At 49.5% G+C, this 23,703-nt stretch overlaps 1 protein-coding gene across 2 annotated transcripts in view; it reads right to left on the reverse strand.

Annotated features, from left to right (window-relative positions):
- VWF (von Willebrand factor) overlaps positions 1–23,703 on the reverse strand; it is a 198,345-nt gene that overhangs the window by 158,112 nt on the left and 16,530 nt on the right. For both annotated transcript variants that reach the window (XM_011982933.1, XM_011982932.1), the window contains exons 6-7: positions 20,102–20,226; positions 124–340 (exon numbers count right to left, since the gene is read on the reverse strand). In XM_011982933.1, coding sequence (XP_011838323.1) covers positions 124–340; positions 20,102–20,226 — 342 coding nt within the window. The remainder of the gene's footprint in view (positions 1–123; positions 341–20,101; positions 20,227–23,703) is intronic.

The following is a 23,703-nucleotide window of genomic DNA, read 5'->3' on the forward strand; positions in this document are numbered from 1 at the left end:
CTGGCTAGCTGGGTGTGGTAAAGCCGCACGGATGTGACACAGCCCCGAAGCGCCCTGAGGGACATCACCCAGGACAGACCGTTCATCCCCGGCAGGGCAGGACGGGGCAGGGGGCCGACTTACTGCACGCACTGTGGTCAGTCCAGCCATACAGCACCATTCCCTCCTGGGCACAGGTCCGGGCGTACTCCAGGAAGGCAGGGCACGTGCACTCCAGCCCCCCAGCACACTCACACGAAGTCTTCTCACACAGGGCCACGAAAGGCTCGGGATCCACCAGAGGGTGGCAGCGGGCAAACACTGAGGTGCTCTTCAGAAGCTGGCACTGCTCCCACAGGCCCTGCAGGAAGAGGGACTGCCTCAGCGGTATGCTCCCTTAGTGTCTCCCTGAGTGTGGCACTGAGACTTAGCCCTGCTGCGGAAACCAAGGCAGCTCCCTCAGCATCTGGGACAGGCTGGCACCAAGCAGATGCATGTGTTCAATGCAAAAGCCCATCGACCAAGAAAAAGATGCTGGACCCGTGCAATGTGAAGTAGACCAAGGCTAAGGTTATATCCTAGACTGAGTTCTGGAAACGCAGAGTCCAAGGCCCTGGATTGCCATGGTGAGCAGTGTCCTAGGAACGGACAGAGGATGGAGAGAAGCACGAAGAGCACTGGCCCTGGAGTTGGCCCGAGGGGCTGCAGAGTCCAGGAACGAGGTCAGCTCCCCGCCCTGACCTTGCCCTTCTTCACTATGAATGAGGGGATGGAACAAGGGGCTTTACAAAGTGAGATTCCTGGGTCTCACCCTAAGAGATCTGAATTCAGTAGTTTGGGGATGGAGTTCAAGATGTTTTTTTGAAACACTCCCTAGGTGATTGCTGAGGCCAGACGGGACCAGCTCCCGGCAGCAACAGCATGCACAGATTCTATGGAATGTCCCAGACACATTGCAGCAGGCATGAGTATTCTTGGTTCTACTCCTTTGTGGATGCCCTCATCCTGATAACACAGGCAGCTTTGGAACTGTCATCACTTCCTACTTCTGCTCACTCACGTAGGTCGTATAAACGACTCTACGTTTTACCTAAAAACATCTCTCCATGCTATGTATTAATAACTCTAAATCCACCTTTTCCCCACAGTGTAACATCTCTGAAGTTGGAGTGCATCTTAGGACGGCTATATTTGAACTGGCAGCCTTTCGTTTCTGAGCGATACACAGAACAATGGTGCGTCTTAGAATCCATGACGTCTTTTAGCTTTGGCACAACAGAGTCATGGATGTATATGACCATTTCTTTCTTGCGTGACTTCTTGGAGGCGTAATGCATACTCTGACAAAGCTGGGGGTTCGTGAAAGGACTTATGATCTTCAGCTAAAAAGAAAAAAGTGCAAGAATATCTCAATGGAAGGACTGAGTCCTGAAGGGTAAACTGGAGCCAATCAGTGTTTGGAAAGGAGACAGTAACAAAGAGGAAAGAAATGACCCATTTTAAGAAGGAAACTCAATCAGCTTGAATTGTACAAAGGGTCTCCAGAGCAAGCCTGTGTAAATCTACAGTCGGGGCCAGAGGCCAGGCCTATGGGCCTCCTGTTTTGTGGCACCACAGAAAGCCCAGGGGAATAGAAACCTGACCCCATCTGCTCACCGTCCTTGAAATCCAGTCCGGCAGCACAGGGATCTTGGTCCCAAGGAAATCAGTGTCCTACCCCCAGTGCCTGGTGCTAGGGCCCTGCCCCTTGCTAGGCCTCCACACACTCCACCCTCAAAGCCAGGCAGGCAGACCAGGCACAGTAGCTCACACCTGTAATCCCAGCACTTTGGGAGGCCAAGTCGGGCGAATCACTTGAGGTCAAGAATTTGCGACCAGCCTGGCCAATATGGCGAGACCCCGTCTCCACTGAAAATGCAAAACTTAGTGGGGCGTGGTGGTGCAGGCTTGTAATCCCAGCTACTCGGGAGGCTGAGGCAAGAGATTGCTTGAACGGGGGCAGGGGTGGAGGTTAAAGTGAGCTGAGATTGTGCCAGTACACTCCAGCCTGGGTGACAGAGCCCCTGTCCCAAAAAACAAAAGACAAACCCAGGTTCTCTTTGCACATTCAGGAAGTCCCCGCCGGCACGTGCAGCTGAACTGTAGAAGCGCAGCTGAACTGTAGAAGCGCAGCTGAACTGTAGAAGCGCAGCTGGCAGACTCACGGGGACGGCCAACAGCAGTCCCTCCATGGCCCTGCCTTGCCCAATCCCCTTCTGCCGGGCCGGCACCTGCTGCATGGCTGTGAAAAGCCTAGGCCTAAGGCCCAGCTCTGCCCCTTACTGGCGGTGAATCAGTTTACCTGGTCAGAGGAGGATGTCCTGGAGTGAGAATGACCTGTGGAAATGACCAGTCTCGGACAACCTGGTGGGGCCGTGTGAAGACGCCACAATGCCAGCACCATGCAGGCCAGCCATGAATGCAGGCCACTGTTGTGGGTCCTGGGACCACTTCGGTCTCAGGCGGTTACATGCAGCCTTCCATTGGTCACCCTGAGCATTTTACACAAGGGGAACCTGAGGCTTCGGAAAGCAATGGCCAGGGAGACTGACAGAGGTGGGCAGGCCTGCCTTGGCCTCATGACGACTTTCACAGCCCCAGATTCAGCCCATAGGCTGTTTACTCAACCCTCTGCAAAACGGGGGAGAATAGTAACAGTTCCTATGTGACAAGATTACTGAAGACTGAACAGAACATGCACACAGAAGACTTACCTTAATAAATGACCCCTATCATCTCCTGGCCACCAGAGAGATTCCTCCAGCCACTAGGCTTACCCACTAGAATAGTGAGCAGGTCCCCAAGCAGAACAGAAGGACACCTTTGTCCTTTTCCCCCTTTATCTCCATCTCCCTGGGCTATACTGAGATGAATGGTTGCCAGGCAACATTATCACTTCTTAGTATTTTGGGTGCTCCTTAGGGAACAGAGGGGCTGCTTTTGTTCATCTTTTATTTGGGAAGCTCACACTCCTCCAGAACACAGTGAGTTTCTAGTAGCAGGGAGGGAACCTCCCCTCTTTGCAATAGGCAGAACCTGCCATCCTCACTGCCAAGTTGGGGCTCAGGGAAGGAGACCAAGGCCTGTGTCTTTCCCTCCATTCTGCCATGCTGCCTACCCCATCAAAAATGTCATTCAGAGAATTAGGTCACTGAACTCAGAGTACAGACGAGGGTGTCCCAGACAGGGCCATGTGCTCAGGCTCTTGTCTAGCCCTTTCTCCACCTGCAATTTGAAACTAGAGAAAACCTCAAAAAGGCACTCCCTGGGGTTTTCCTGGTCACTGCTATGGCTGCTGCCATCACCTGGGCTGTCGCACAGTGGCTCTGAACAGTCCCTACACCCCAGGACTAATTCCTGCAGGCACAGGGACCAGGAACCAGGGATTCCCACCAGCAGGATGCAGCACCAGCCAAGGAAAAGAAGAGACCCAGGAATCCAGGCACTCTCCCCTCTCAGCCGTGGCGAGACACAGCCCAGCATGGCCCATCTCCAGCTTTTCCAAATCACTCTTTTCACACTCAGAGGAATAATGGGAACAGTACCCCAACACATTTCCCTGGGAGGTCCCTGGAGGTAGTAAATGGCTTACAGAAAGCCTTAGCAAGAAGCGTGTTTCTGATGACTTGCCTGCAGGATGGGAGTGGATTTCTGCAGAAACAGCCACCTCCCTTCTTAGAACAATTCCTTTGGCCTCCACTGTACAGTACAAACCTCTGAAATCGCCTAGGGTTTCTTTCTCAGCAGAAACAGAAGATAAAGTCTGTCCTCCCATTTTGTCCTTCAGTCTTCCTCTGGTCAGGCTTGGCCTGAACTTGGTCCACCTGAGTGGTCAGTCTGAGAGCCTGTCAGGACTTGCAGAGGTCTGCCCAGCACCCGCAGCTGGATCCGCACTCACCTGCAGCCATACCACGTGGCGTGTTTAGGTGGCTATCTCTGCTGCGCCCAGCTTCCTGTTCTGCCACAGGTAGCCCTGCCAGGCCAGACCAGGTCCTGAGACAGGACACAGAAATAGGTCCAAGGGCCGAGCGCGGTGGCTCAAACCTGTAATCCCAGCACTTTGGGAGGCCGAGGTGGGTGGATCATGAGGTCAGGAGATTGAGACCAACCTGGCTAACACGGTGAAACTCCGTCTCTACTAAACATACAAAAAAAATTAGCTGGGCGTGGTGGCGGGCTCCTGTAGTCCCAGCTACTCGAGAGGCTGAGACAGGAGAATGGCATGAACCAGGGAGGCAGAGCTTGCAGTGAGCCGAGATCATGCCAATGTACTCCAGCCTGGGCAACAGAGTGAGACTCCATCTCAAAAAAGAAAAAAAAAAAAAAAGAGATCCAAGGAGGAATTGGCATTTTGTACTCTCAGGCTCGTGGCAGAGACCCTGGGAGGTAGGCAGTGACCAAAACATTTATTCAACAAGCATTCGCAGTGTGGCCTCTGGGTCTCCAGCAGGGTGTCCAAGCCCATATAAAATGCAAGTCTAACTATGTATGTCCCACCCTGGCTGGCAGGACAAAGCTCTAGCTCATGAGGAGACAGCAAAGCCAGGAAGCTCACCCTTCATGACCTGACCCCAGCCTGGCTCTCCACCTTACCCTCCCTGCCTCATACACGGTGCCAGCCTCAAGGAATGCAATAGAAAGCAAACAGATCCCCTTCATATGGCCCAGCAGGAGAATCTGCCCTCTGCCCTCCCACATTTCCCCCTTCTTTGGCCCCCACTAACTCCCACCCCACACTTCAGATCAAGAGCCTCCTTTTCCAGGAAGGCTGAGAGGTCCTTCTCCCCACTCCAGCCAAGTGAGGCATTATCACAGCCCTCTGGGGGCCTCTATTCTTATACTGAAATGGTCCATTCCTGTGGCCATCTCCTCCATTTCTCCACAAGCTTCTCAAAAACAGGAGCTGTATTCCCAGGGCACACATGGCAGGCAATAAAGATGTGCTGACTCAAACCTAACAGTGATGAACACAGACAGGAGTAGGTCATGCCCTCCAGCTCTTAACTGGCATTCAGTCTACCTGAACCGGGTGTTTCCATGGGGATGTTTGCATAACAGCCTGAAGACCTGGTCCTCACCTAGAGGTGTCTTCCCAATGCAGCCAATGACAGCAGTAAGAAACCTGCAGCTGAGACGCCAGGGAAGGCTGCCTAATAGGAGGCAGTCTGCACAGGGCCCTGGATGCAATATAGGACTGAAGACTGCAGGGCAGGAGGGAGGTCATGCCAGGTGAAGCCAATGGCATAAGCTCAGGCAGGAGGGGAAATAGGGTCACCACGGCTGAGCCGAGCACTGAGACTCCAGCCCAGTCTTGCCAACAGATTCCCCAAGAAAAGCACATCTGCCCTCTGAGAGGCTAGTCCAAGTCTGTGGCCTCAGCTTCTCTCAGCAGGTAGTTACGGCCCCCATCATCATCAAACCCAGCCAAACTCTCCTTGAGTAGGTGTCTACTTTCTGCCTGTTCCTGTGCCCTCAGAGCCTTCCGTGTGCATTCCTGCCTGCGTGAAGTTCTCACAGGCTCCTTTCCCTCACTCCTCCCAGGTTCTGCCCTCCATGTGGCTTAGAAACGGCTCTGCGTGCCCTCTTTTCCTGTGGGAATTGGCACAGTCATGCACATCAGTGGGTGGGGTGGGCAGCAGAAGCCAGGCGGGATGCCTAGGCCAGGCATCTCTGGCTCTCACCATCCAGTCATGGAGGGCTGCTGGCTCATAGGGCTCCCTGGCCAGAAGGCCCTCCACAGATTCTCCGCCCACCCTCCTGCGTTCAGGAAAGGCTGAAGCACACTCACCACCTCTCCACAGCTGACCTCTCTCCTAGCCCACCTAAAGTACTTTCAGAGACCACCTCATCACCCCATGCCACCAACGGGCCCTTCAGAGGCCTGAAGATGCCGCCAAAGAACACAGCTCTCCTCAAAGACTGACAGACACCTTTTCAGATTTAGAAACTGAGGCATGGAATGGGTAAAGAATGTACGAGGTGATTTTTTTTTTTTTTTTTGAGATGGAGACTCGCTCTGTCACCAGGTTGGAGTATAGTGGCACGACCTCGGCTCACTGCAACCTCCGACTCCCTGGTTCAAGGGATTCTCCTGCCTCAGCCTTCCGTGTAGCTGGGATTACAGGCACGCATCACCACGCCCAGCTAATTTTTGTATTTTTAGTAGACACAAGGTTTCACACCATTTGGCCAGGATGGTCTCAATCTCCTGACCTCGTGATCTGCCCACCTCGGCCTCCCAAAGTGCTGGGATTACAGGAGTGAGCCACCGTGCCCGGCCTAGGTCAGTGGTTCTTCAGGTGAGGTCCACGGATCGCCTAGGGATTCCTGAGATCCTTTCAGGGGTGCACAAAGTCAAAACTGTTTTTATAATACTACTAAGATGCTATTTGCACTTTTTCCTCTTTCACCAGAGTGCAGTGCAGTTTTCCGAGACTGTGGGACGTGAGATATCACAACAGATTTAAATGCAGGTGCAGCTATGAGCATCCAGATAATGTATCTGAAGCCAGACAGCAAAGAGATTTGCAAAACTGTAAAACTGTCATTTTCCCTCTAAATTATTTTCTGGTTCGGAATTTATCGTTCTTTTTATTTAAAAATATGGTTTTGTTTTTGAAACGCGATCTCACTCTGTCGTTCAGGCTGGAGTGCAGTGGCGTAATCTCAGCTCACTGCAACCTCCGCCTTCAGGGTTCAAGCAATTCTCCTGCTTCAGCCTCCTGAGTAGCTGGGTTTACAGGCACGTGCCACCACGCCCAGCTAATTTTTGTATTTTTAGTAGAGACGGGGTTTCACCATGTTAGTCAGGCTGGTCAAACTCGACCTCGTGATCTGCCCTGCCTCGGCCTCCTAAAGTGCTGGGATTACAGGCGTGAACCACTGCGCCCAGTCTAAAAATATGTTTACATTAAAATATGATGAGCTTGTTATTTTAAAACAAATCAACGAATTTGTTTTAAATTTGTGTTTTAATATCTAATATGGTAAGGATCAAGAGATATGACCCACATAAACAAAATCTCTTTAAAGTCCTTCATTTTTTAAGAGTATACAGGGGTCCTACGACTAAACAGTTGGAGAACTACTATGCAATTGTTAAATTAAGTTTAGCCAAAACTGCCTCCTTACATATTTTAAGTTAGGTCTAAAGGTTTCTTCCTACATAATGAACTGTAACCTAACTGGAGATATAAACACACCATAACCTCCTCCTGGGGCAGTCAGTTTTGACCGATCAAAAGCAGCCCACTGTTCAAACCATGTTCTAATAAGGCAAACGTTGTGCTGTAGCCAATCCAGCTATCTATCTCACTTCGGTTTCTGATAGTCCCTTTTTCTGTCCATAAACCTTTGACCATGAAGCAGGCCAGAGTCTCTGAGCCTGTTCTGATTCGGGGGCTGCCCGATTCATGCATCATTCTTTGCTCAACTAAACCCTGTTAAACTTAATTTGTCTGAGGTTTTTCTTTTAACACTAGCGAAGGGGTGACCAAGAAGGGGTGCAAACCCTGAGTCCATTGCAAACCACAAATTACACGGTTTTCCATCCTGCCCTCCCGGCTCCTGTTTCCTAACAATCAGATTAGAAGACGGGGTCATACAGTGGATACAGCTCAGGTTTTAGAAGCATGGTTGGGCTAGAATCTCAACCCATTGCTTTTTTTTTTTTTCTTTAACACGAAGTCTCGCTCTTGTTGCCCAGGCTGGAGTGCAATAGCGCAATCTCGGCTCACTGCAACCTCTGCCTCTTGCAACCCATCACTTTGAAAGTGTGTGACTTAAAATTATCTCGGCCAAGAGCAGTAGCTCACACCTGTAATCCCAGCACTTTTGGAGGCCAAAGTGGGCAGATCACTTGAGCCCAGGAGTTCAAGACCAGCAATACGGTGAAACCTTATCTCTACAAAAATATCCACAATTAGCCGGGCGTGCTGGCACGTGCCTGTACTGCCAGCTACTAGGGAGGCTGAGGCGGGAGAATCACTTGAGCCTGAGAGGCAGAAGTTGTAATAAGCCAAGACTGCACCACTGCACTCCAGCTTGGGCTAGAGAGCAAGACTCTGTTTCAAATAAAAAAAAAAGAAAAAAAAATTATCTCGCCTCTCTGCACCCCCATTTCCCTACCTGTGAAAGAGGAGGAGAGTGGGAGAGGTTGAAAGTCGTCCAGGATCTATTCTCCCCTTCTTTCTTAGTCACAGAATCCTCAGTTTTCAATTGCCCCCAGCCCCCGCCAGGCACAGAGCTGCTGGGAATAAGATTCCATTTCTCAGCCTCCCTTGCAGCTGGGGGCAGCCATATTACTATAAGCAATGCCCAGAAGGCTATAAGCAGAGGGATCTTCTGCAACCTCCACGAAGTGTCCTCAAAATAAGGGACTGCTCCTTTCTTAGTCCCTTCTCTTTCTACCGCGGGAATGTAGTAGTTGTGATGCCTGAAGCTTGAGCCGGCGTCTTGGTACACGAGGTAGAAACCCTCACTGGGGATAACAGAGAAATGAGATAGAGGGACCCTGGATCCCAACACCATGAGATCTTGCATGGCCCTGACATCCTACCCCAAGCTTCTTTACATCAGAGATAAACAAAGTTAGATTGTTTAAGTCCTGTCACTCACAGCTGAACCTACTCCTAATTGACACAGATAGCAATAAGTGGACCGACCCTATACGGTTTCTGCAAAATGAAATCGAATGAGATGACACCAGGAAATCAAATGCTTGTAACTATTCTCATTTGCCTGCTATCCATGCTGGCTCCTCAGTTCTCTGCTAAACCATTCTGGCAGGGATGCAAAACAAGAGCCAGCGAATTTGCACACTTCCAGCCTCTGCCTGGCTCCAAGGCCCTGCATCAGCTACTCCTGTCTTCTTTCAACTCCTGTCCGCGATGCCAGAAGCTGCAGGAGAGCAGCTGCCCCAGCCCATCCAGCCATGACCTCACCATGCCTGGGTTGGTGTGCAGACCCAATTGTGACCTATCTTAATCACATTTCCAGTTCATTAAAGAAGACCAGGCATCTTCCCTGGAGACATGAGGCGGGTGCAGGGGAGGAGGAGGGAAAGCAAGCACATCTCCTCAGTGGCAGGCAGCAGGAGGAGAGAAAGCAGAGCCAGAGATCTGAAGCTTAGCTCTTGTGTTTGCTCCCAAGCAGCTGACAAAGGAGAAGGGAGGGGGACATTCCTAGGACTGAGTGAACAAAGAAAGGAAAGTCTAATACATAAGAGTGCAATATTGTTCCAGACCCTGACCTTTCTAGCTCTGGGGTGGGTGCCCTGCAGCGGCCTCTGGTAGATATGGAGGCACCTGGAGCCTGAGCTGCTCCAAAGTAGTGGGTTCAAGAATTCACCTTGCAGCAGGGAATACCTTCTCATTGGTCAGCCTGTAATGATGGGTGGGGGAGGGTAGATGATTCTATTTATAACTTCTGGCTGGCCTAAGATTCTCACCCGCATTCCAAGATTCTGACTCACAAGGACCTGGTGAAACAGGTTGATAGATTTCCAGCAAATGGATGGTGTCTGCAGAGCTTGGCATTCCTCTAAGACAGTTGGGGTCCAGTGCTCATGAGAAGCAGGAAAGTCGGCCATGGAGCTTTCTGAGGGACCCTCTTCACCTTCTCCTTGGTGCTCCTGGAGGCATCTGAGCAGCTTCCAGGGATTAGGACATGCTAGCTGGAAGCACAAGCACAAGGCACCATACCCTGGTTCCCAGTCTGGGGCCTACCGAGCTCTGGGGATGGAAAGCAGCCCTTTGTGAATCACTCACCCCTCCTGCTCCCAGCAAGAAAAGAGCTTCAGCTCTGTGACAGGAGCTAATTCCCCTAAACTGTGCTATCACTTACCATTCACTCGGTGATTTGTCATTTACTGACCCCAGACAGTCTTTCATGGTTGAATTTCTCTTATGTGTCTAGTCCCTTAGTCTATCTTGTATCTCCCAAGCCATATGAAACATCTCAATGAATATGCACTTATGGGCACCATCAGATTCTTGTCCATTCTGTTCCTCACCAGGGAAAAGGGAAAGGGAAAGGAACCCACCTAAGAAACAGTTTGTTAAAGGATTTTGAGAACATTATGTTAGGGAAGCCTTTGAACTGAATGCTTGGGTACTAGGACCTTATCCAACTCTCCTCAAGGGCTTGTCAAATTAGTAACGTAAAAGGCCACGTTCTAATAAGAACACATGGACACAGGGAGGGGAACATCACACACCAAGGCCTGTCAGGGAGGTGGGGGGCAAGGAGAGAGACAGCATTAGGACAAACACCTAATGCATGTGGGTCTTAAAACCTAAATGATGGGTTGATGGGTGCAGCAAACCACCGTGGCACATGTATGCCTACATAACAAACCTGCATGTTCAGCACACATATCCCAGAACTTAACTTAAAATTTAAAAGAAAATTGTTTTAATTTTACAAAGGCCAAATTCTGTGTAACTCAAGGGAAATCTGCAAAACCCCATGGTAGCCACTGACCTCTGCCATGAGGTTAGACCCCCAAGGGAACAATGGCCAAGGTGACCACTGTTTCAGCACAACCACTGAATCCCTGCCCTTCTCCCATCCTGCACTCCGGTGAGCGAATCTGCTGTAAATAAAGGGTACCTATCTGTGTGGGGGTTCCATGGAGCTCTGTTTACCTTAGAGAGGGAAGACTGAGGCAGAGCAGGAAAGTCAGTCACACGAGGACATGCAGAGAATTGGGCCAAACCAGGGACTGCCCCCTGGGACCTCAGTAAAGCACCTGAAATAAGTCCTCATTCCTTAAGCCTCTCAATGACTCAAAAAAGAGACTTGAGACAGTTCTCATCAAAACAGAAAAAGATACATGTGTACTTATTGCAAACCGCAGCTCTGAGCTCAGTGTCACTGGGGCGTAGTGGGTGGGCACCACATCTGTAAAACCAGGACTATCATCTGACAACTAACTTCTCCGGGATCCTACGTTCCAAGGGTCCTTCCTTGAGATCTACTGACCTTCTCTGGGCCAGGCTCTCCCTGGACAACTGGACTCCATGAATCACAACTACGCTACCAACCAAATGGAACAAAATTGTTCCCAGTCTCCAAGTCCATTCCAGACCAAAACTGCCAATTAAGTGAAAGGAAGAGGCAAGGAGGAGGAGGAGGGAAGGCAGAAGTGGGCCTAGACGGTGAGACCCAAGTCCGCTAGGCTTACATCGCCTCCCTCCATGCCTGTGAACTTCCCTTTCAGCGTCACCATGAGGAGAAAGAGCAGAAAGGGCTGCTAGGTCCTTTGCGAATAAAAGGCGTGGGCAGTATTTAATGAGTACATGAAGAGTGAATTGCTTTTGTCTCTAACAGAATGGTTAGTTTCTGTGCCTCTTTGGGCTATTGAGGAGGCATGTTGCGATCATTCAAAGTCAACATGACTGTTTAAAATGTTAGCTCAAGCAGGACAAGTGATTTCCTGGGAGGAAGAGGAATTACAGGTGACCCGCATGCTGTTTCAGAGGAGGGGAAAGAGTTCTACAAGATAATGGAGGAAGCGAGAGAATGAAGACACAAATGGTCTCAAAGAAAATAAGGCTTGTGTTCACCCAATGAACACCAAATTCAGAGACCAGTGGAAAACAGTAAATCTGAGGCTATTCAGTGACTGACAGGACTGCAACTGATGTGAGCTAAGCCAGACCAGGAGAAACCAGACCAAAAGCACCTGCTTCTCCAGTATTCAGGGACACGGAAGGACAGGGCTTTAGCTTCAAATGAGCGTACAATGAAAGAAGGAATTTACCAGGGAGTCAAGGCAGGCCGCCTAGGGCTGAGGTCTGCAAGATGGCTGGTTAGCACCCAGCAACGGTATCTCAAAGACTTACAAATTTTTTTTTTTTTTTGAGACAGTCTCGCTCTGTCGCCCAGGCTGGAGTGCAGTGGTGCGATCTCGGCTCACTGCAAGCTCCGCCTCCCAGGTTCACGCCATTCTCCTGCCTCAGCCTCCTGAGTAGCTGGGACTACAGGCACCTGCCACCATGCCCAGTTTTTTTTTTTTTTTTTAAGTGGAGACGGGGTTTCACCATGTTAGCCAGGATGGTCTTGACCTCCTGACATCGTGATCTGCTCGCCTCGGCCTCCCAAAATGCTGGGATTACAGGCATGAGCCACCGCACCCGGCCAAGACTTAACTCTTAAAAGTCAAGGTCACAGCATAACCTGTCTACCCAGGCATAGTTTGTGGAAAGCATTCATGCAGCAGGTAGGGGGTTGAATGGATATCTGCTAGACTCTCAACCAACTCTAAGTTTTTATGAGCCTAAGATTCCTAACATTGATGAAAAGAAATTTCTTCCACTTCAGGCAGCTGTCGGAGGTTGATGCTGCCGATGAATGATTCACCACTGGTAGATACGAGTGATAACTGGTGCACCAGTTTCTCAATAGAGACTGATCGTCTTGCGGAGATGATCCTGAGCGAGGAGACGATGGTCACAGTGACCGTGCCTCCCTGAGGAAGCCAGGCCAACACCATCACGTGTCACCATGCGAGCCAGAGTCCACACAGTGGCAACACACCAAGTGACTGTTCATATGGACATTGTACATGTATATACATGTACATTATATGTTCACTTATGTTTGTCTTGGCCGTTTCCCGGCAGGTGGTGGTTAAGTTTCTTGAGAAAGAGGTGCCTTTGATGGGGCACAGTGGCTCACGCCTGTAATCCCAGCACTTTGGGAGGCCAAGGCAGGTGAATCACGAGGTCAGGAGATTGAGACCATCCTGGCTAACACGGTAAAATCCCATCTCTACTAAAAATACAAAAAATTAGCCAGACGTAGTGGCGGGTGCCTGTAGTCCCAGCTACTCAGGAGACTAAGGCAGGAGAATGGCATGAACCCGGGAAGCAGAGCTTGCAGTGAGCCAAGATCACACCACTGCACTCCAGCCTGGGCAACAGAGCAAGACTCCGTCTCAAAAAAAAAAAAAAAAAAAAAAAAAAAAAAAAAAGAGAAAGGGGTGCCTTTTTCTGATTAGCAAAAGCATGGTATGAGCTGGATGCAGCCCAAGCCCAGCCCCCCGGAGCCTCGGGCTTCCTGTTGCAGACAGGACTATAGGATAAAGCCAAGATCCCTTTGTAAGGTTCAGTCATTGCTAGCATTCCCCCGACTGACCTAATTTTTTTTTAAAGTGATCTAAGGGTCTTTCTCAAATGTACACTTTGTGATAGTTACCTGCAAATGAACATCAATTATCTGAATGTTCATAGCTTGGGGCTCCAGACTCCAACCATCCCCTCTTCAGTTTGAAAAGCCGAAAAAACTGCAAATTTGCATGCAATCAAACAAGGCCATTATCAGTCCCAACGGACACAGGCATTGGGTTTTGCTGGCGTAACAAGGAAACGTTCGTTCCCTAGGTATAATAAGTAATATGACCTGGCTCTCAGAATGAGCTGACTCCTTGCTATGCCCTAAAGACAGACAGCACCAGAGGATTGGGGAGTAGATTCTGGAGGCTCTCAAGGAAAGTTCCAAGGTCAGTGTGAACTCCCCGACAAAATACTCTGCCACCCCGAATGGCCCTTGGAGCCACAACAGCAGACACTCATAAATGATGTGGCATTTACCAGACCGGACTTCTGAACCTGGGGGCCCCATAGGACTACACAGGCTGTGAACGACTCAAAAGACCACATTAATCACCTCCTGGGAGATGAGTCATTGTGCTTCCGAGCCAATGAAAAAGCCTCGGTTGTGGGCAAACACCATCTGATTGGCTGAGGACAAAGCAGTCCTCTCTTCTCAGGTAAACAACCTGAACCTGGTAGTTCTGAGCTGGGAGGAGCTTGTGCCTCTGGGAGGTCTCATGTGTTTGCGGCCTCAGCCCAACACTATGAACCTGGTACCCAGTTTTTTCAGCTGTTCCCAGAACACTGGTTAGTAAGGACTTTAATGTACCCAGGAGACAAAGCGAGTAGCCAGGGCACAGCTGGAGCCTCAAAAAGGTACCCCGGGAGACAAGGCTTCTCTTGCATTCTCCCTCCCCCCTTTGTCTCCAGGAGACAAACCTCCCAGTCTCCCTCCTCAACCCGACCTCTGGATCAGGTTCTCCACTTGAGAATCCTGTCTTTACCTCCCACTCAGTATGGATAAATGAGGTAATTCCTTTGTATTTCGAGGGTAGGGGAACATTTGTCAAGTACTTACTCTGCACTGGGCTATGTTTGCAAAATAAAAGACCAAAAATAATAAATCCTTGAAGGCATGTTTCAGTGTTAGAGGTACCTCCACAGCCACCCTGACCCCACCTCACCAGCTGAGGCATCCACCACCTCCCCTTCATCTCACCCCCTGCCTGGAGAACACTGAAGGGCAGCCGCGGGTGACCCACCCACCAACAGCACAACTCTGAGGAAAAAAAAGAAATTACAAAAATCCGTCCTCTCACACAGTACCTCGAGCGCACTCAATTTGAAATCCATCAGGTTTCACAAGCAGCTCTAGAAGGCAGGCCGGTTCCTGTCACTTACCCACTTGGATGTGTGGAGATGTCTGGGCACCCTGCTTTCCTTCTAACCTCAAGCTGCGCTCAGCTCCCCAAAAGGAATTGGTTACAGTTGGGAGGGGGAAGGAGAAAAAGAATGAAGGTTGAAGCTTGTGCTTAAAAAGCCCGGCGTGTGCTTGGCCTGCTTCTGCCGGCTCCTACTCTCAAGGCAGGGGCACTCTGGTGGAAAACACAGGACAGCAGGAGAAGATGGGGAGCCAGTTAACTACTCCTCCTCCTCCTCATGGCTCATAACAGTTGAGCCCCACTGGGCTAAACTCTATACGCATAATCCCTCTTACCTTTTCAATGACCCAGCAGGTACTATTTCTGTTTTACAAATGTGGAAACTGAGGCTCTACAGAGGCACGTGTCCCGCCCAGATTCACAAAGCCAGTAAGTGAGCTGACTCAAACCCACACCCTTAGCACCATGCCACGCCGAAGCCCAGGGTGAGAGAAACTCAAAGGGCTATCAAAGGTATGGTTCAGAACTTTTACTGGAAAGAGGAGGAAACTCCTCCCTTCCACGAGACAGCACCCTCCCCTCACGTGCTAGAACTCAGTCTGCCTTTGTTAGTGCTGCTACTGGGCTAGGATCCAGGTGATGCAGACTTTGACGGACTAATCAGAGGACCTAGCACCAAAGTCCAAGGGAAACAACAAACACCTGGTACATTTTGGAATGTACTTGTTTATAAGATTGTCTGTTCACAATTTAGGCAGCTGAATTTAGTATCAACTCAGTATTTTTCTGGGTCTGACATACTCCTTGGTCAGAGGTCAAATTGTTCCATGAAGACGAAAATTCACTGAATGAATAACCAGCTAAAATGAAGCTTTCTCATGTTACCATGGGAGGTGGGAACAGGTAGGGAGGGAGGAAGGTGATGTGGGTGTGTTTTAATTTTGTTTCTGGAATAGGAGAGGGCTGGGTTTCTCTACTTGTGTACTTAGATAAATCAGATTTCTTACAAGGAGTCTGGGTTATTGTGGAGGTCACAATCCCTACATAAATACCACCACCAATTTCCATTCATCCACCCATCCAATATTTATTAAGACCTATTATATACTGTCTCTCTAGCCCAATCCACAGAAACACATAATGAAAGTTTTGTTTTTTGGTTTTGTTTTACAGACAGGGTCTCACTCTGTTGCCCAGGCTGTAATGCAGTGGTGCAATCTTAGCTCACTGCAGTCTCCACCTCCCGGGCTCAAGTGATCCTCCTGCCTCAGCCTCCTGAGTAGCCAGGTCTACAGGTATGAGCCACCATACCAGACTAATAAAGGGTTTTAGAACCTAAAGAAACCTCAACCTGCAGAGTCCAACTCCCCAAGAGAAACACAAGGGCCCACTGGTGAAAGTAACTTGAGTAACCTGAACCAATGTGACCAGAACAGGAAAGGGACGGAGTCAGGGGGTGTGAGTCCTGGCTCTGCACCTCACTAGCTGGTGACTTTGGGCAGCTACTTAACGTCCTATGGCTTTGTTTTCTCATCAGATGAACAAAATCACAGAGCACCTGCCCTGCCGCCCTGCTGAGGGGCTGTGCACTCGGGTGACTGCAGCATGTACTCACGCTCTGCAGAGCTGCCTGTGCCCAAAGGCAACTGTGGCCTGTCGAGTCCATCATGACCGGGGTCCTGGGTATAGGCAGGGGTCACCCTCTTTGTGCATGGTTGTAGGTTTTGAGAAAAATAAAATCCTAAGCCCCCCTACCAACTAAACAGACTCCCTCTTGGCCAAAGGGACCCCAGAGAAATGTTAAAACTGAGTTCCTGGCCATGATAGGATGGGAGGTTGAACACCCCCTCCTTATACACTCCCCCTCATTAACTGCCATTAGACTTTCTTTCCTAAGAGTTAAACAGAAGCAGCCCAGCAGGGACTCCCCTCCCTTTTTGCGGGTTTTTTTCTTTTGAGACAGGGTCTCATTTTCACCCAGGCTGGAGTGTAGTGGTGCAGTGTCAACTCACTGCAGCTTCCGCCTCCCAGGTTCAAGCTGTCTCCCCCTCAGTCCTCCCATTAGCTGGGATTACTAGTGCACCACTACGCCAGCTAATCTGTGTGTGTGTGTGTGTGTGTGTGGGGGGGGGGTGTGTGTGGAGAGGGGGGTATGTGTGTGTGTAGTGACAAGCATTCCTTCCTGGTAAGAGACCACCAACCACGGAATGGTTCTGGCTGATTTAGAGGCTGTGTGCAAGATGCCTGTGTCCTCCATTTCACCTTTTGACCTAGAGGCTAATTTTAATACATTTAAAAGTCTCCATCCCAAAGTGAACATGGGACATATGTAACATGTATGTTTGCTTACTGTATATGCAAATGCCTCCTCCCATTATGAATATTCATAGCTCCTCCTATAACCTGTTAAATACGTATACTGAGTCAACCCTTTTGAAATAAGTTTCTGTTCCACCCTTTTCTCCCTTGAAGTGCCTGCTTTCAGTTTCTATCAGAGGCTACACTTCCCAGCCTGCAGGATGGGCAGCCTGCAGGCCGCAACTCTTAATAAGAAAAGCCTTCCTCTCTAAGTTTATGAACCTTGTGATTCTTCAGTTGACATTTTGGACACTGTGGTTGCTCACTGGATGAGGGCAGGGAGGTGGTGCTGTCAAGTACAGCAACTTTATAGAGCATGTCGGGGCACAGTGTAGGTGCCCATTCAGAGCCTGAGGACTCATCCACTAGCTGCCCAGTGTTGGCTGCCAAGGGCTCACCACTGAGGCATTCCTCAGGAATGGCCCTCAGTCCAAGGGAGTTCCACCCCCTTACCCAGGGCAGCCCACATCCAATGACCAACAGGGGCCACTGCAGCTCCCTGAAGGATCAGCTGAGGCCCCGCTGAAGCTCTATCAATGCTATCACATGGAGTTCAACTTCTCCCTCTGCTTCTCTCACTTCCTTACTAAGGCTGCTCAAGCCCCTCTCCCCAGTAAACCCCCTGCATACAAACGTCCCTCCCAGAGAGCCTGACTCACAGCACCACCAAGGAACCTTGCTCCTCAGATGACGAGTCTCTGCGCACAATCCCAAAAGGGCAACCCCTGTTCCCCACAGCGGTTCAGCTTCACAGCTGCACCCACCTCCCCAGCCCAAGGCAGCCTGATCCACAGTGGGAAGGGAATTATCCATTGAGTGAGGTCTTGCCCCACGTAAGGCATTCTTGCCCCAAACACGCACACAGGGAGGCACAAAGACCATCTTCACCTGTGGCAGGTGAAGGCAGAGTGTGGTCCTGGCCAGCCCTCCCCCCACCTATCCCTTCTCTCCAGTGTGAGGTCCTGGCGAATGAGATCATGAACAGCAACCCTGATGCAGAAAGAGCTGCTGCAGGGCTACCTTGTAAGTGGCAATAGGGCCCTGCAGAAGGGGTGGGGTAGTCCTCCCAGCCTTGCCAGGCATTAGCACACACAGGAGAGAAGGCCATGTGACCACAGAGGCAGAGATTGAAGTCATGAGCCCCAAGACGAATGCCACTACCACCCAAAACTGGGGGAAGGAAGGAACAGATTCTCCCCTAGAGCCTCTGGAAGGAGCAAAGTCAGCCGACACCTTGATCTCAGCCCAGGAAAACTAAATTTGGACCTCTAGCCTCCAGAACTGGGAGAAAATAAATGCCTATTGTTTCAAGCCATTGAGTATGAGATAATTTGTTACAGCAGCCTCAGGAAGCCATCCTGCCATCCAAGCCGTGTTGCTTCAGGCACAGACTCTCGCTCAGACTCCCTTCAGTGTCTGCAACCGTGAAGTAGTTTTCCTTCCAGCTGATCTGAGAGGAGGCTTTCCCTCCTATTAAGTTTACAACAGCCACTTAAGAAAGAAGTGGCTTTTGGCCAGGCGCAGTGGCTCAGGCCAGTAATCCTAGCACTTTGGGAGGCCGAGGCGGGCGGATCACGAGGTCAGGAGATGGAGACCATCCTGGCTAACATGGTGAAATCCTGTCTCTAAAAATACAAAAAAATTAGTTGGGTGTGGTGGCGGGCGCCTGTAGTCCCAGCTACTAGGGAGGCTGAGGCAGGAGAATGGCATGAACTCGGGAGGCGGAACTTGCAGTGAGGCAAGATCACAACACTGCACTCCAGCCTGGGCAACAGAGCGAGACTGATGATGGAGATATTTGGGGACAAGAGAGGGCACTGGAGTCTAAAACAGAAAAACAGTTACTTATTGCTATGGTTCAACTGCATATGTCCCTCCCAAATCCATGTGTGGAACCTAAACTCCAAAGTGATGTTATGAAAAGGTGGAGGCTTTGGGGAAGTGATTTAAGTCCTGAGGGCTCTGCCTTCCTGAATGAATTAGTGCTCTGATAAAAGAGGCTGATGAGAGCACTTCAGTGTTTTTTGTTTTTTGTTTTTTAATTGAGATGGAGTCTCTGTCACCCAGGCTGTACTGCAGTGGTACGATCTCAGTTCACTGTAACCTCCGCTGCTGAGGTTCAAGCAATTCTCCTGCCTCAGGCCTCTTAAAGTAGCTGGGATTACAGGCACATGCCACCACGTCCGGCTAATTTTTTTTGTTGTTTGAGACAGTCTCGCTTTGTCGCCCAGGCTGGAGTGCTCACTGCATGCTCTGCCTCCCCGGTTCACACCATTCTACTGCTTCAGCCTCCCGAGTAGCTGGAACTACAGGCGCCCGGATGGTCTCGATCTCCCAACCTCGTGGATCCATCTACCTTGGCCTCCCCAAAGTGCTGGGATTACAAGACTGAGCCACAGCACCCAGCTTCAGGTCACAGCAAGAAGGTCCTTGCAAGACACTGAATGCTGGTACCTTGCTCTCAGGCTGCCCAGCCTCCAGAGCTATAGAAGATAATTTCTGTTCCCTAAAATTACCCAGTCTCGCTTCCTTTCCAGCTTGGACCCAGTAGAATGGCTCCCGCAAAGAAGGGTGGTGAGAAGAAAAAGGGCCGTTCTGCCATCAACGAGGTGGTGACCCGAGAATACACCATCAACATTCACAAGCGCATCCATGGAGTGGGCTTCAAGAAGCGTGCCCCCCGGGCACTCAAAGAGATTCGGAAATTTGCCATGAAGGAGATGGGAACTCCAGATGTGCGCATTGATACCAGGCTCAACAAAGCTGTCTGGGCCAAAGGAACAAGGAAATGTCCCATACCGAATCCGTGTGCGGCTGGCTGTCCAGAAAACGTAATGAGGATGAAGATTCACCAAATAAGCTCTATACTTTGGTTACCTATGTACCTGTTACCACTTTCAAAAATCTACAGTCAATGTGGATGAGAACTAATCACTGATCAAATACATCAAATAAAGTTATACAATTGAAAAAAAAAATACCCAGTCTCAGGCATTTGTTAGAGCAGCACAAATGGACTGAGACACTACACCAAGTCATTAGCCCAGTCCCATTTTTAGAGCTCCAGGCCCAGAGATGTATTAGAATTAGAGTTAACCAAACTCTTGCCACAGTTAGTTTTGGAGGAAAGGACCCTGTGTAAGTCCATTCCTCCCCCAGATGGAAGGATATGAGACTGAGTCCTTCTGTCTTTTAGATCCAGAAATCACACACCATCCAGGTGCACCCAGGCCAGGCGACACCCACCTTCTGCACTTCCCCAGAGGAGATGTTGCACGAGCTGCTGGGAGGAGATGCCCGTTCACACCACTGTTCTCCACTGCTCAGAGCCCATGAGTTGGCAAAGTCATAGGGGTCCGAGGTCACGGTCCCTGTGGAGGAAAGTTTCAGGAAAATAACACTTCAGTTATGCCTGTCCCAGAACTTCTGAGTGAAAACTCTAGGATTCCTGGTGGCTTTGTGTTTTTTGCTTTCATTTTGTATAAAAAGACAGGGTCTGGCTACGTCTCCCAGGTTGGAGTGCAGTGACTATTGGCAAGTGCAGTCCCACTACTGAGCAGCACAGTAGTGACCTGACCCATTTCCAGCCTGGCTGGTTCACCCCTCCTCAGGTAACTCAGTTGTCCCCCGCTCCCCAGGAGACCCTCCTATTTTGACGCCAAGCATAGTGTGGACACCTGGATCAGTATAGTGCTCTACAGCCCAGAAGCCCTGGGCTGAAATGATCCTCCTGCATCAGCCTCTCCAGTAGCTGAGAATGCAGGTGTGGGCCACCACACCAGGCTCTAGGTCTGTTTTTAGCTGAATCAAACTTGTATTAAACAATAAGCATGCATACAGTGCTCAGCCTAACACCACAGGGCATGGGCGTCAGAGCTCAGCAGACGCTTGGAGACTGAAGAGGGATAGAGGGATGGAGAAATGGAGGGAGAAATGGAGGGAGGGAGGGATATAATTACAATGAGGGAGATGAAGTGAAAGATGCTGAGGAGATGTCCTTTCCCTGTCACTTCTCCATGCCTTCACGCGCCTTTCTCCCTCCATGTGGAATGCTCTCCTCCCCGTTATTGCCTTAACTATCTCCATTCCTTCCTCAAGATGCAGCTCAAGAACCACTGCCTCCAGGGAGCATTTCTGAACAGCTCCACTCCCATGTCTCACCCCAGCCTGTGTGGGTGTCCCTCCTCTGTGCCCCATGGCACCCTGGGCATCCCTCTACCAAAACAGTCATCACCTTTGGTTTGTGTTCTTTTTGCTCATATTCATCCCCATTCAACTGTGAACTCCTTACTGAAGGGTATGGTATGGCTGTGTCTCTCATCTCTAAATTCTTATAGTGGATTATGAATGCTCAAAATATTTTTGCAGGATGAAGAATGTGACACGGAACCTAAGCCCAGTCCCCAAGTCACTGCATACTCCAGGCTCTCACAGCATCTGTGCTTTAGTACTTATAGTGCTCATGCTACTGTCAGCTACTCACAAAAGACTGAGGGCCTCATGGACCTACATGGCCTGGTGCAAAGTAATTGCCTAATCCGTATTACAAAGGCAGTATGAGACTACACCTTTGCAGTATTGGGATGAGCAGTTTTTTGCATAGCCAAGCCTGAAAGAGTGAAATATGTCTCAAGGTCAAGTAATGCATTTGCAAATAGTAAATAAACTGTCCCTGGGGGAGGAAAATATAAATGAGACCTTAGAGTATAGTCAGTTGGTATGTGGGGGTTTGATAGGCAGAAAAAGTTCCCCCCCCACCAAAGATATATTCACTTCCTAATCCCTGCAGCATGTAAATATTATCTCATATGGCAACAGGTGTGCTTAAGTTAGGGATCTTGAGAGGAAGAACTTCTGTTGGATTAGTTGGGTGAGCCTAAAATGCAATCATCTGTATCCTTATACAAGATGGGTAGAGGCTGGACACAGTGACTGACACCTGTAATCCAACACTTTGGGAGGCCAAGGAGGGTGGATCACAAGGTCATGAGATCAAGACCATCCTGGCCAACATGGTGAAACCCCATCTCTACTAAAAATACAGAAAAATCAGCCAGGCATGGCAGCACGTGCTTGTAATCCCAAGCTCCTCAGGAGGCTGAGGCAGGAAAATTGCTTGAACCTGGGAGGCAGAGACTACAGCGAGCCGAGAATGCGCCACTGCACTCCAGCCTGGTGACAGAGCAAGACTCCAGCTCAAAAAAAAGACATGGGTAGAGGAAGACGGGCAAAGAGACACACAGAGGAGAAAGCAATGTGAAGACAGGCAGAGACTGAAATGATGTAGCCGTGAGTCAGGTATGACTGCAGATGGTGGAAGAGGCTAGGAAGAGATGCTTCCCAAGAGCTTCTGGAGGCAGCTTTGGCCCTCCCAACACCTTGACTGCAAACTTCTGACCTCTAGCACCATGAGAGAATAAATTTCAGTTGCTTCACGCCACCGAGTTTGTGATAATGTGTTGGTAGCCACAGGAAACTGATATATGGGAGAAGCCAAAGGCAAGAGAACTTAAATTTGTGGCATGTTGACTGTGTGACAGACATTGTGATAGGTACTCTCAGGGTACTCAGTCATTCCGTATCACACAGGTTTTGACACTTTCTAACAAACCACATTAAGGAAGAGACATAGAGGAGGCTTCGTGTTGTTGCCTGAGCAAAGCCCTTCTATGACCCTGTGTGATCTGGGCTGATCCTAATTCCTGACATGCAAATAAAGAGACTAGATGACTTCTAGGATCGTTTTTAGCCCTGACCGTCTATGAAGTGAAATTTTATAGGCTAGATCTGAAATGAGACATAGGCTGTGGAAGAGATGTAATTACAAATATTCTTGCTTAGAGAAAACTCAGAGCTGGAGTAAAAACCAAGCTGAGCAGATTCCTAGAAGTCAAGAAGCAAAGTTAACTGTTTGGGGACAAATACTGTTGAGTCTTTAACAACCAAAGACAACTACACCCCCAATCCTTTGAGGATGGTTTCTGAAATATCACCAGGGTCCTGAATTTTTACCAACGAACACCAACGCAGCATAGACCCCATTTTCAGTGTTTCAACTTTAAAGCCTGGAAATATGAAAGATATTCAAGGCTGAGACTTTCATTTCTAGTAATTTGACAGATTAGAAAACACTGAAACACTGGCCACTACAATGGACAAATGCCCTACTGAATTCATGACTAATCTCACAAAAAGATATAAGAAATTTCAAAAGACAGGCCTGGCGCAGTGGCTCACGCTTATAATCCCAGCACTTTGGGAGGCCGAGGCAGGCAGATCACGAGATCAGGAGATCGAGACCATCCTGGTTAACATGGTGAAACTCCGTCTCTACTAAAAATAAAAAGTTAGCCAGGTGTGGTAGCAGGCACCTGTAGTCCCAGCTACTCGGGAGGCTGAGGCAGGAGAATCGCTTGAACCCAGGAGGCGGAGCTTGCAGTGAGCCGAGATCGTGCCACTGCACTCCAGCCCGGGCAATAGAGCAAGACTCCGTCTCCAAAAAATACACGTGTGTGTGTGTGTGTATGTGTGTGTATATATATAAAGTGTGTGTATATATATATACATACATATACAAAGATCAATTGGCTCTATTTCTGGGTCTCTACTCTGTTCCACCGATCTAATGTGTGTATATATATATATACACACACATATATACACACACACACATATATACACACATATATACACACACACACACAAAGATCAATGGAACAGAATAGACACCCAGGAACAGAGCCAATTGATCTGTGACAAAGCTGACAAGAATATATACCAGGGAAAGGACACCCTCTTCAACAAATGGTGCTGGGAAAACTGGATTGCCATATGCAGAAGAATGAAAC

Source organism: Mandrillus leucophaeus, unplaced genomic scaffold (assembly GCF_000951045.1).
Source record: "Mandrillus leucophaeus isolate KB7577 unplaced genomic scaffold, Mleu.le_1.0 Scaffold245, whole genome shotgun sequence".
Lineage (NCBI taxonomy): Eukaryota > Metazoa > Chordata > Mammalia > Primates > Cercopithecidae > Mandrillus > Mandrillus leucophaeus.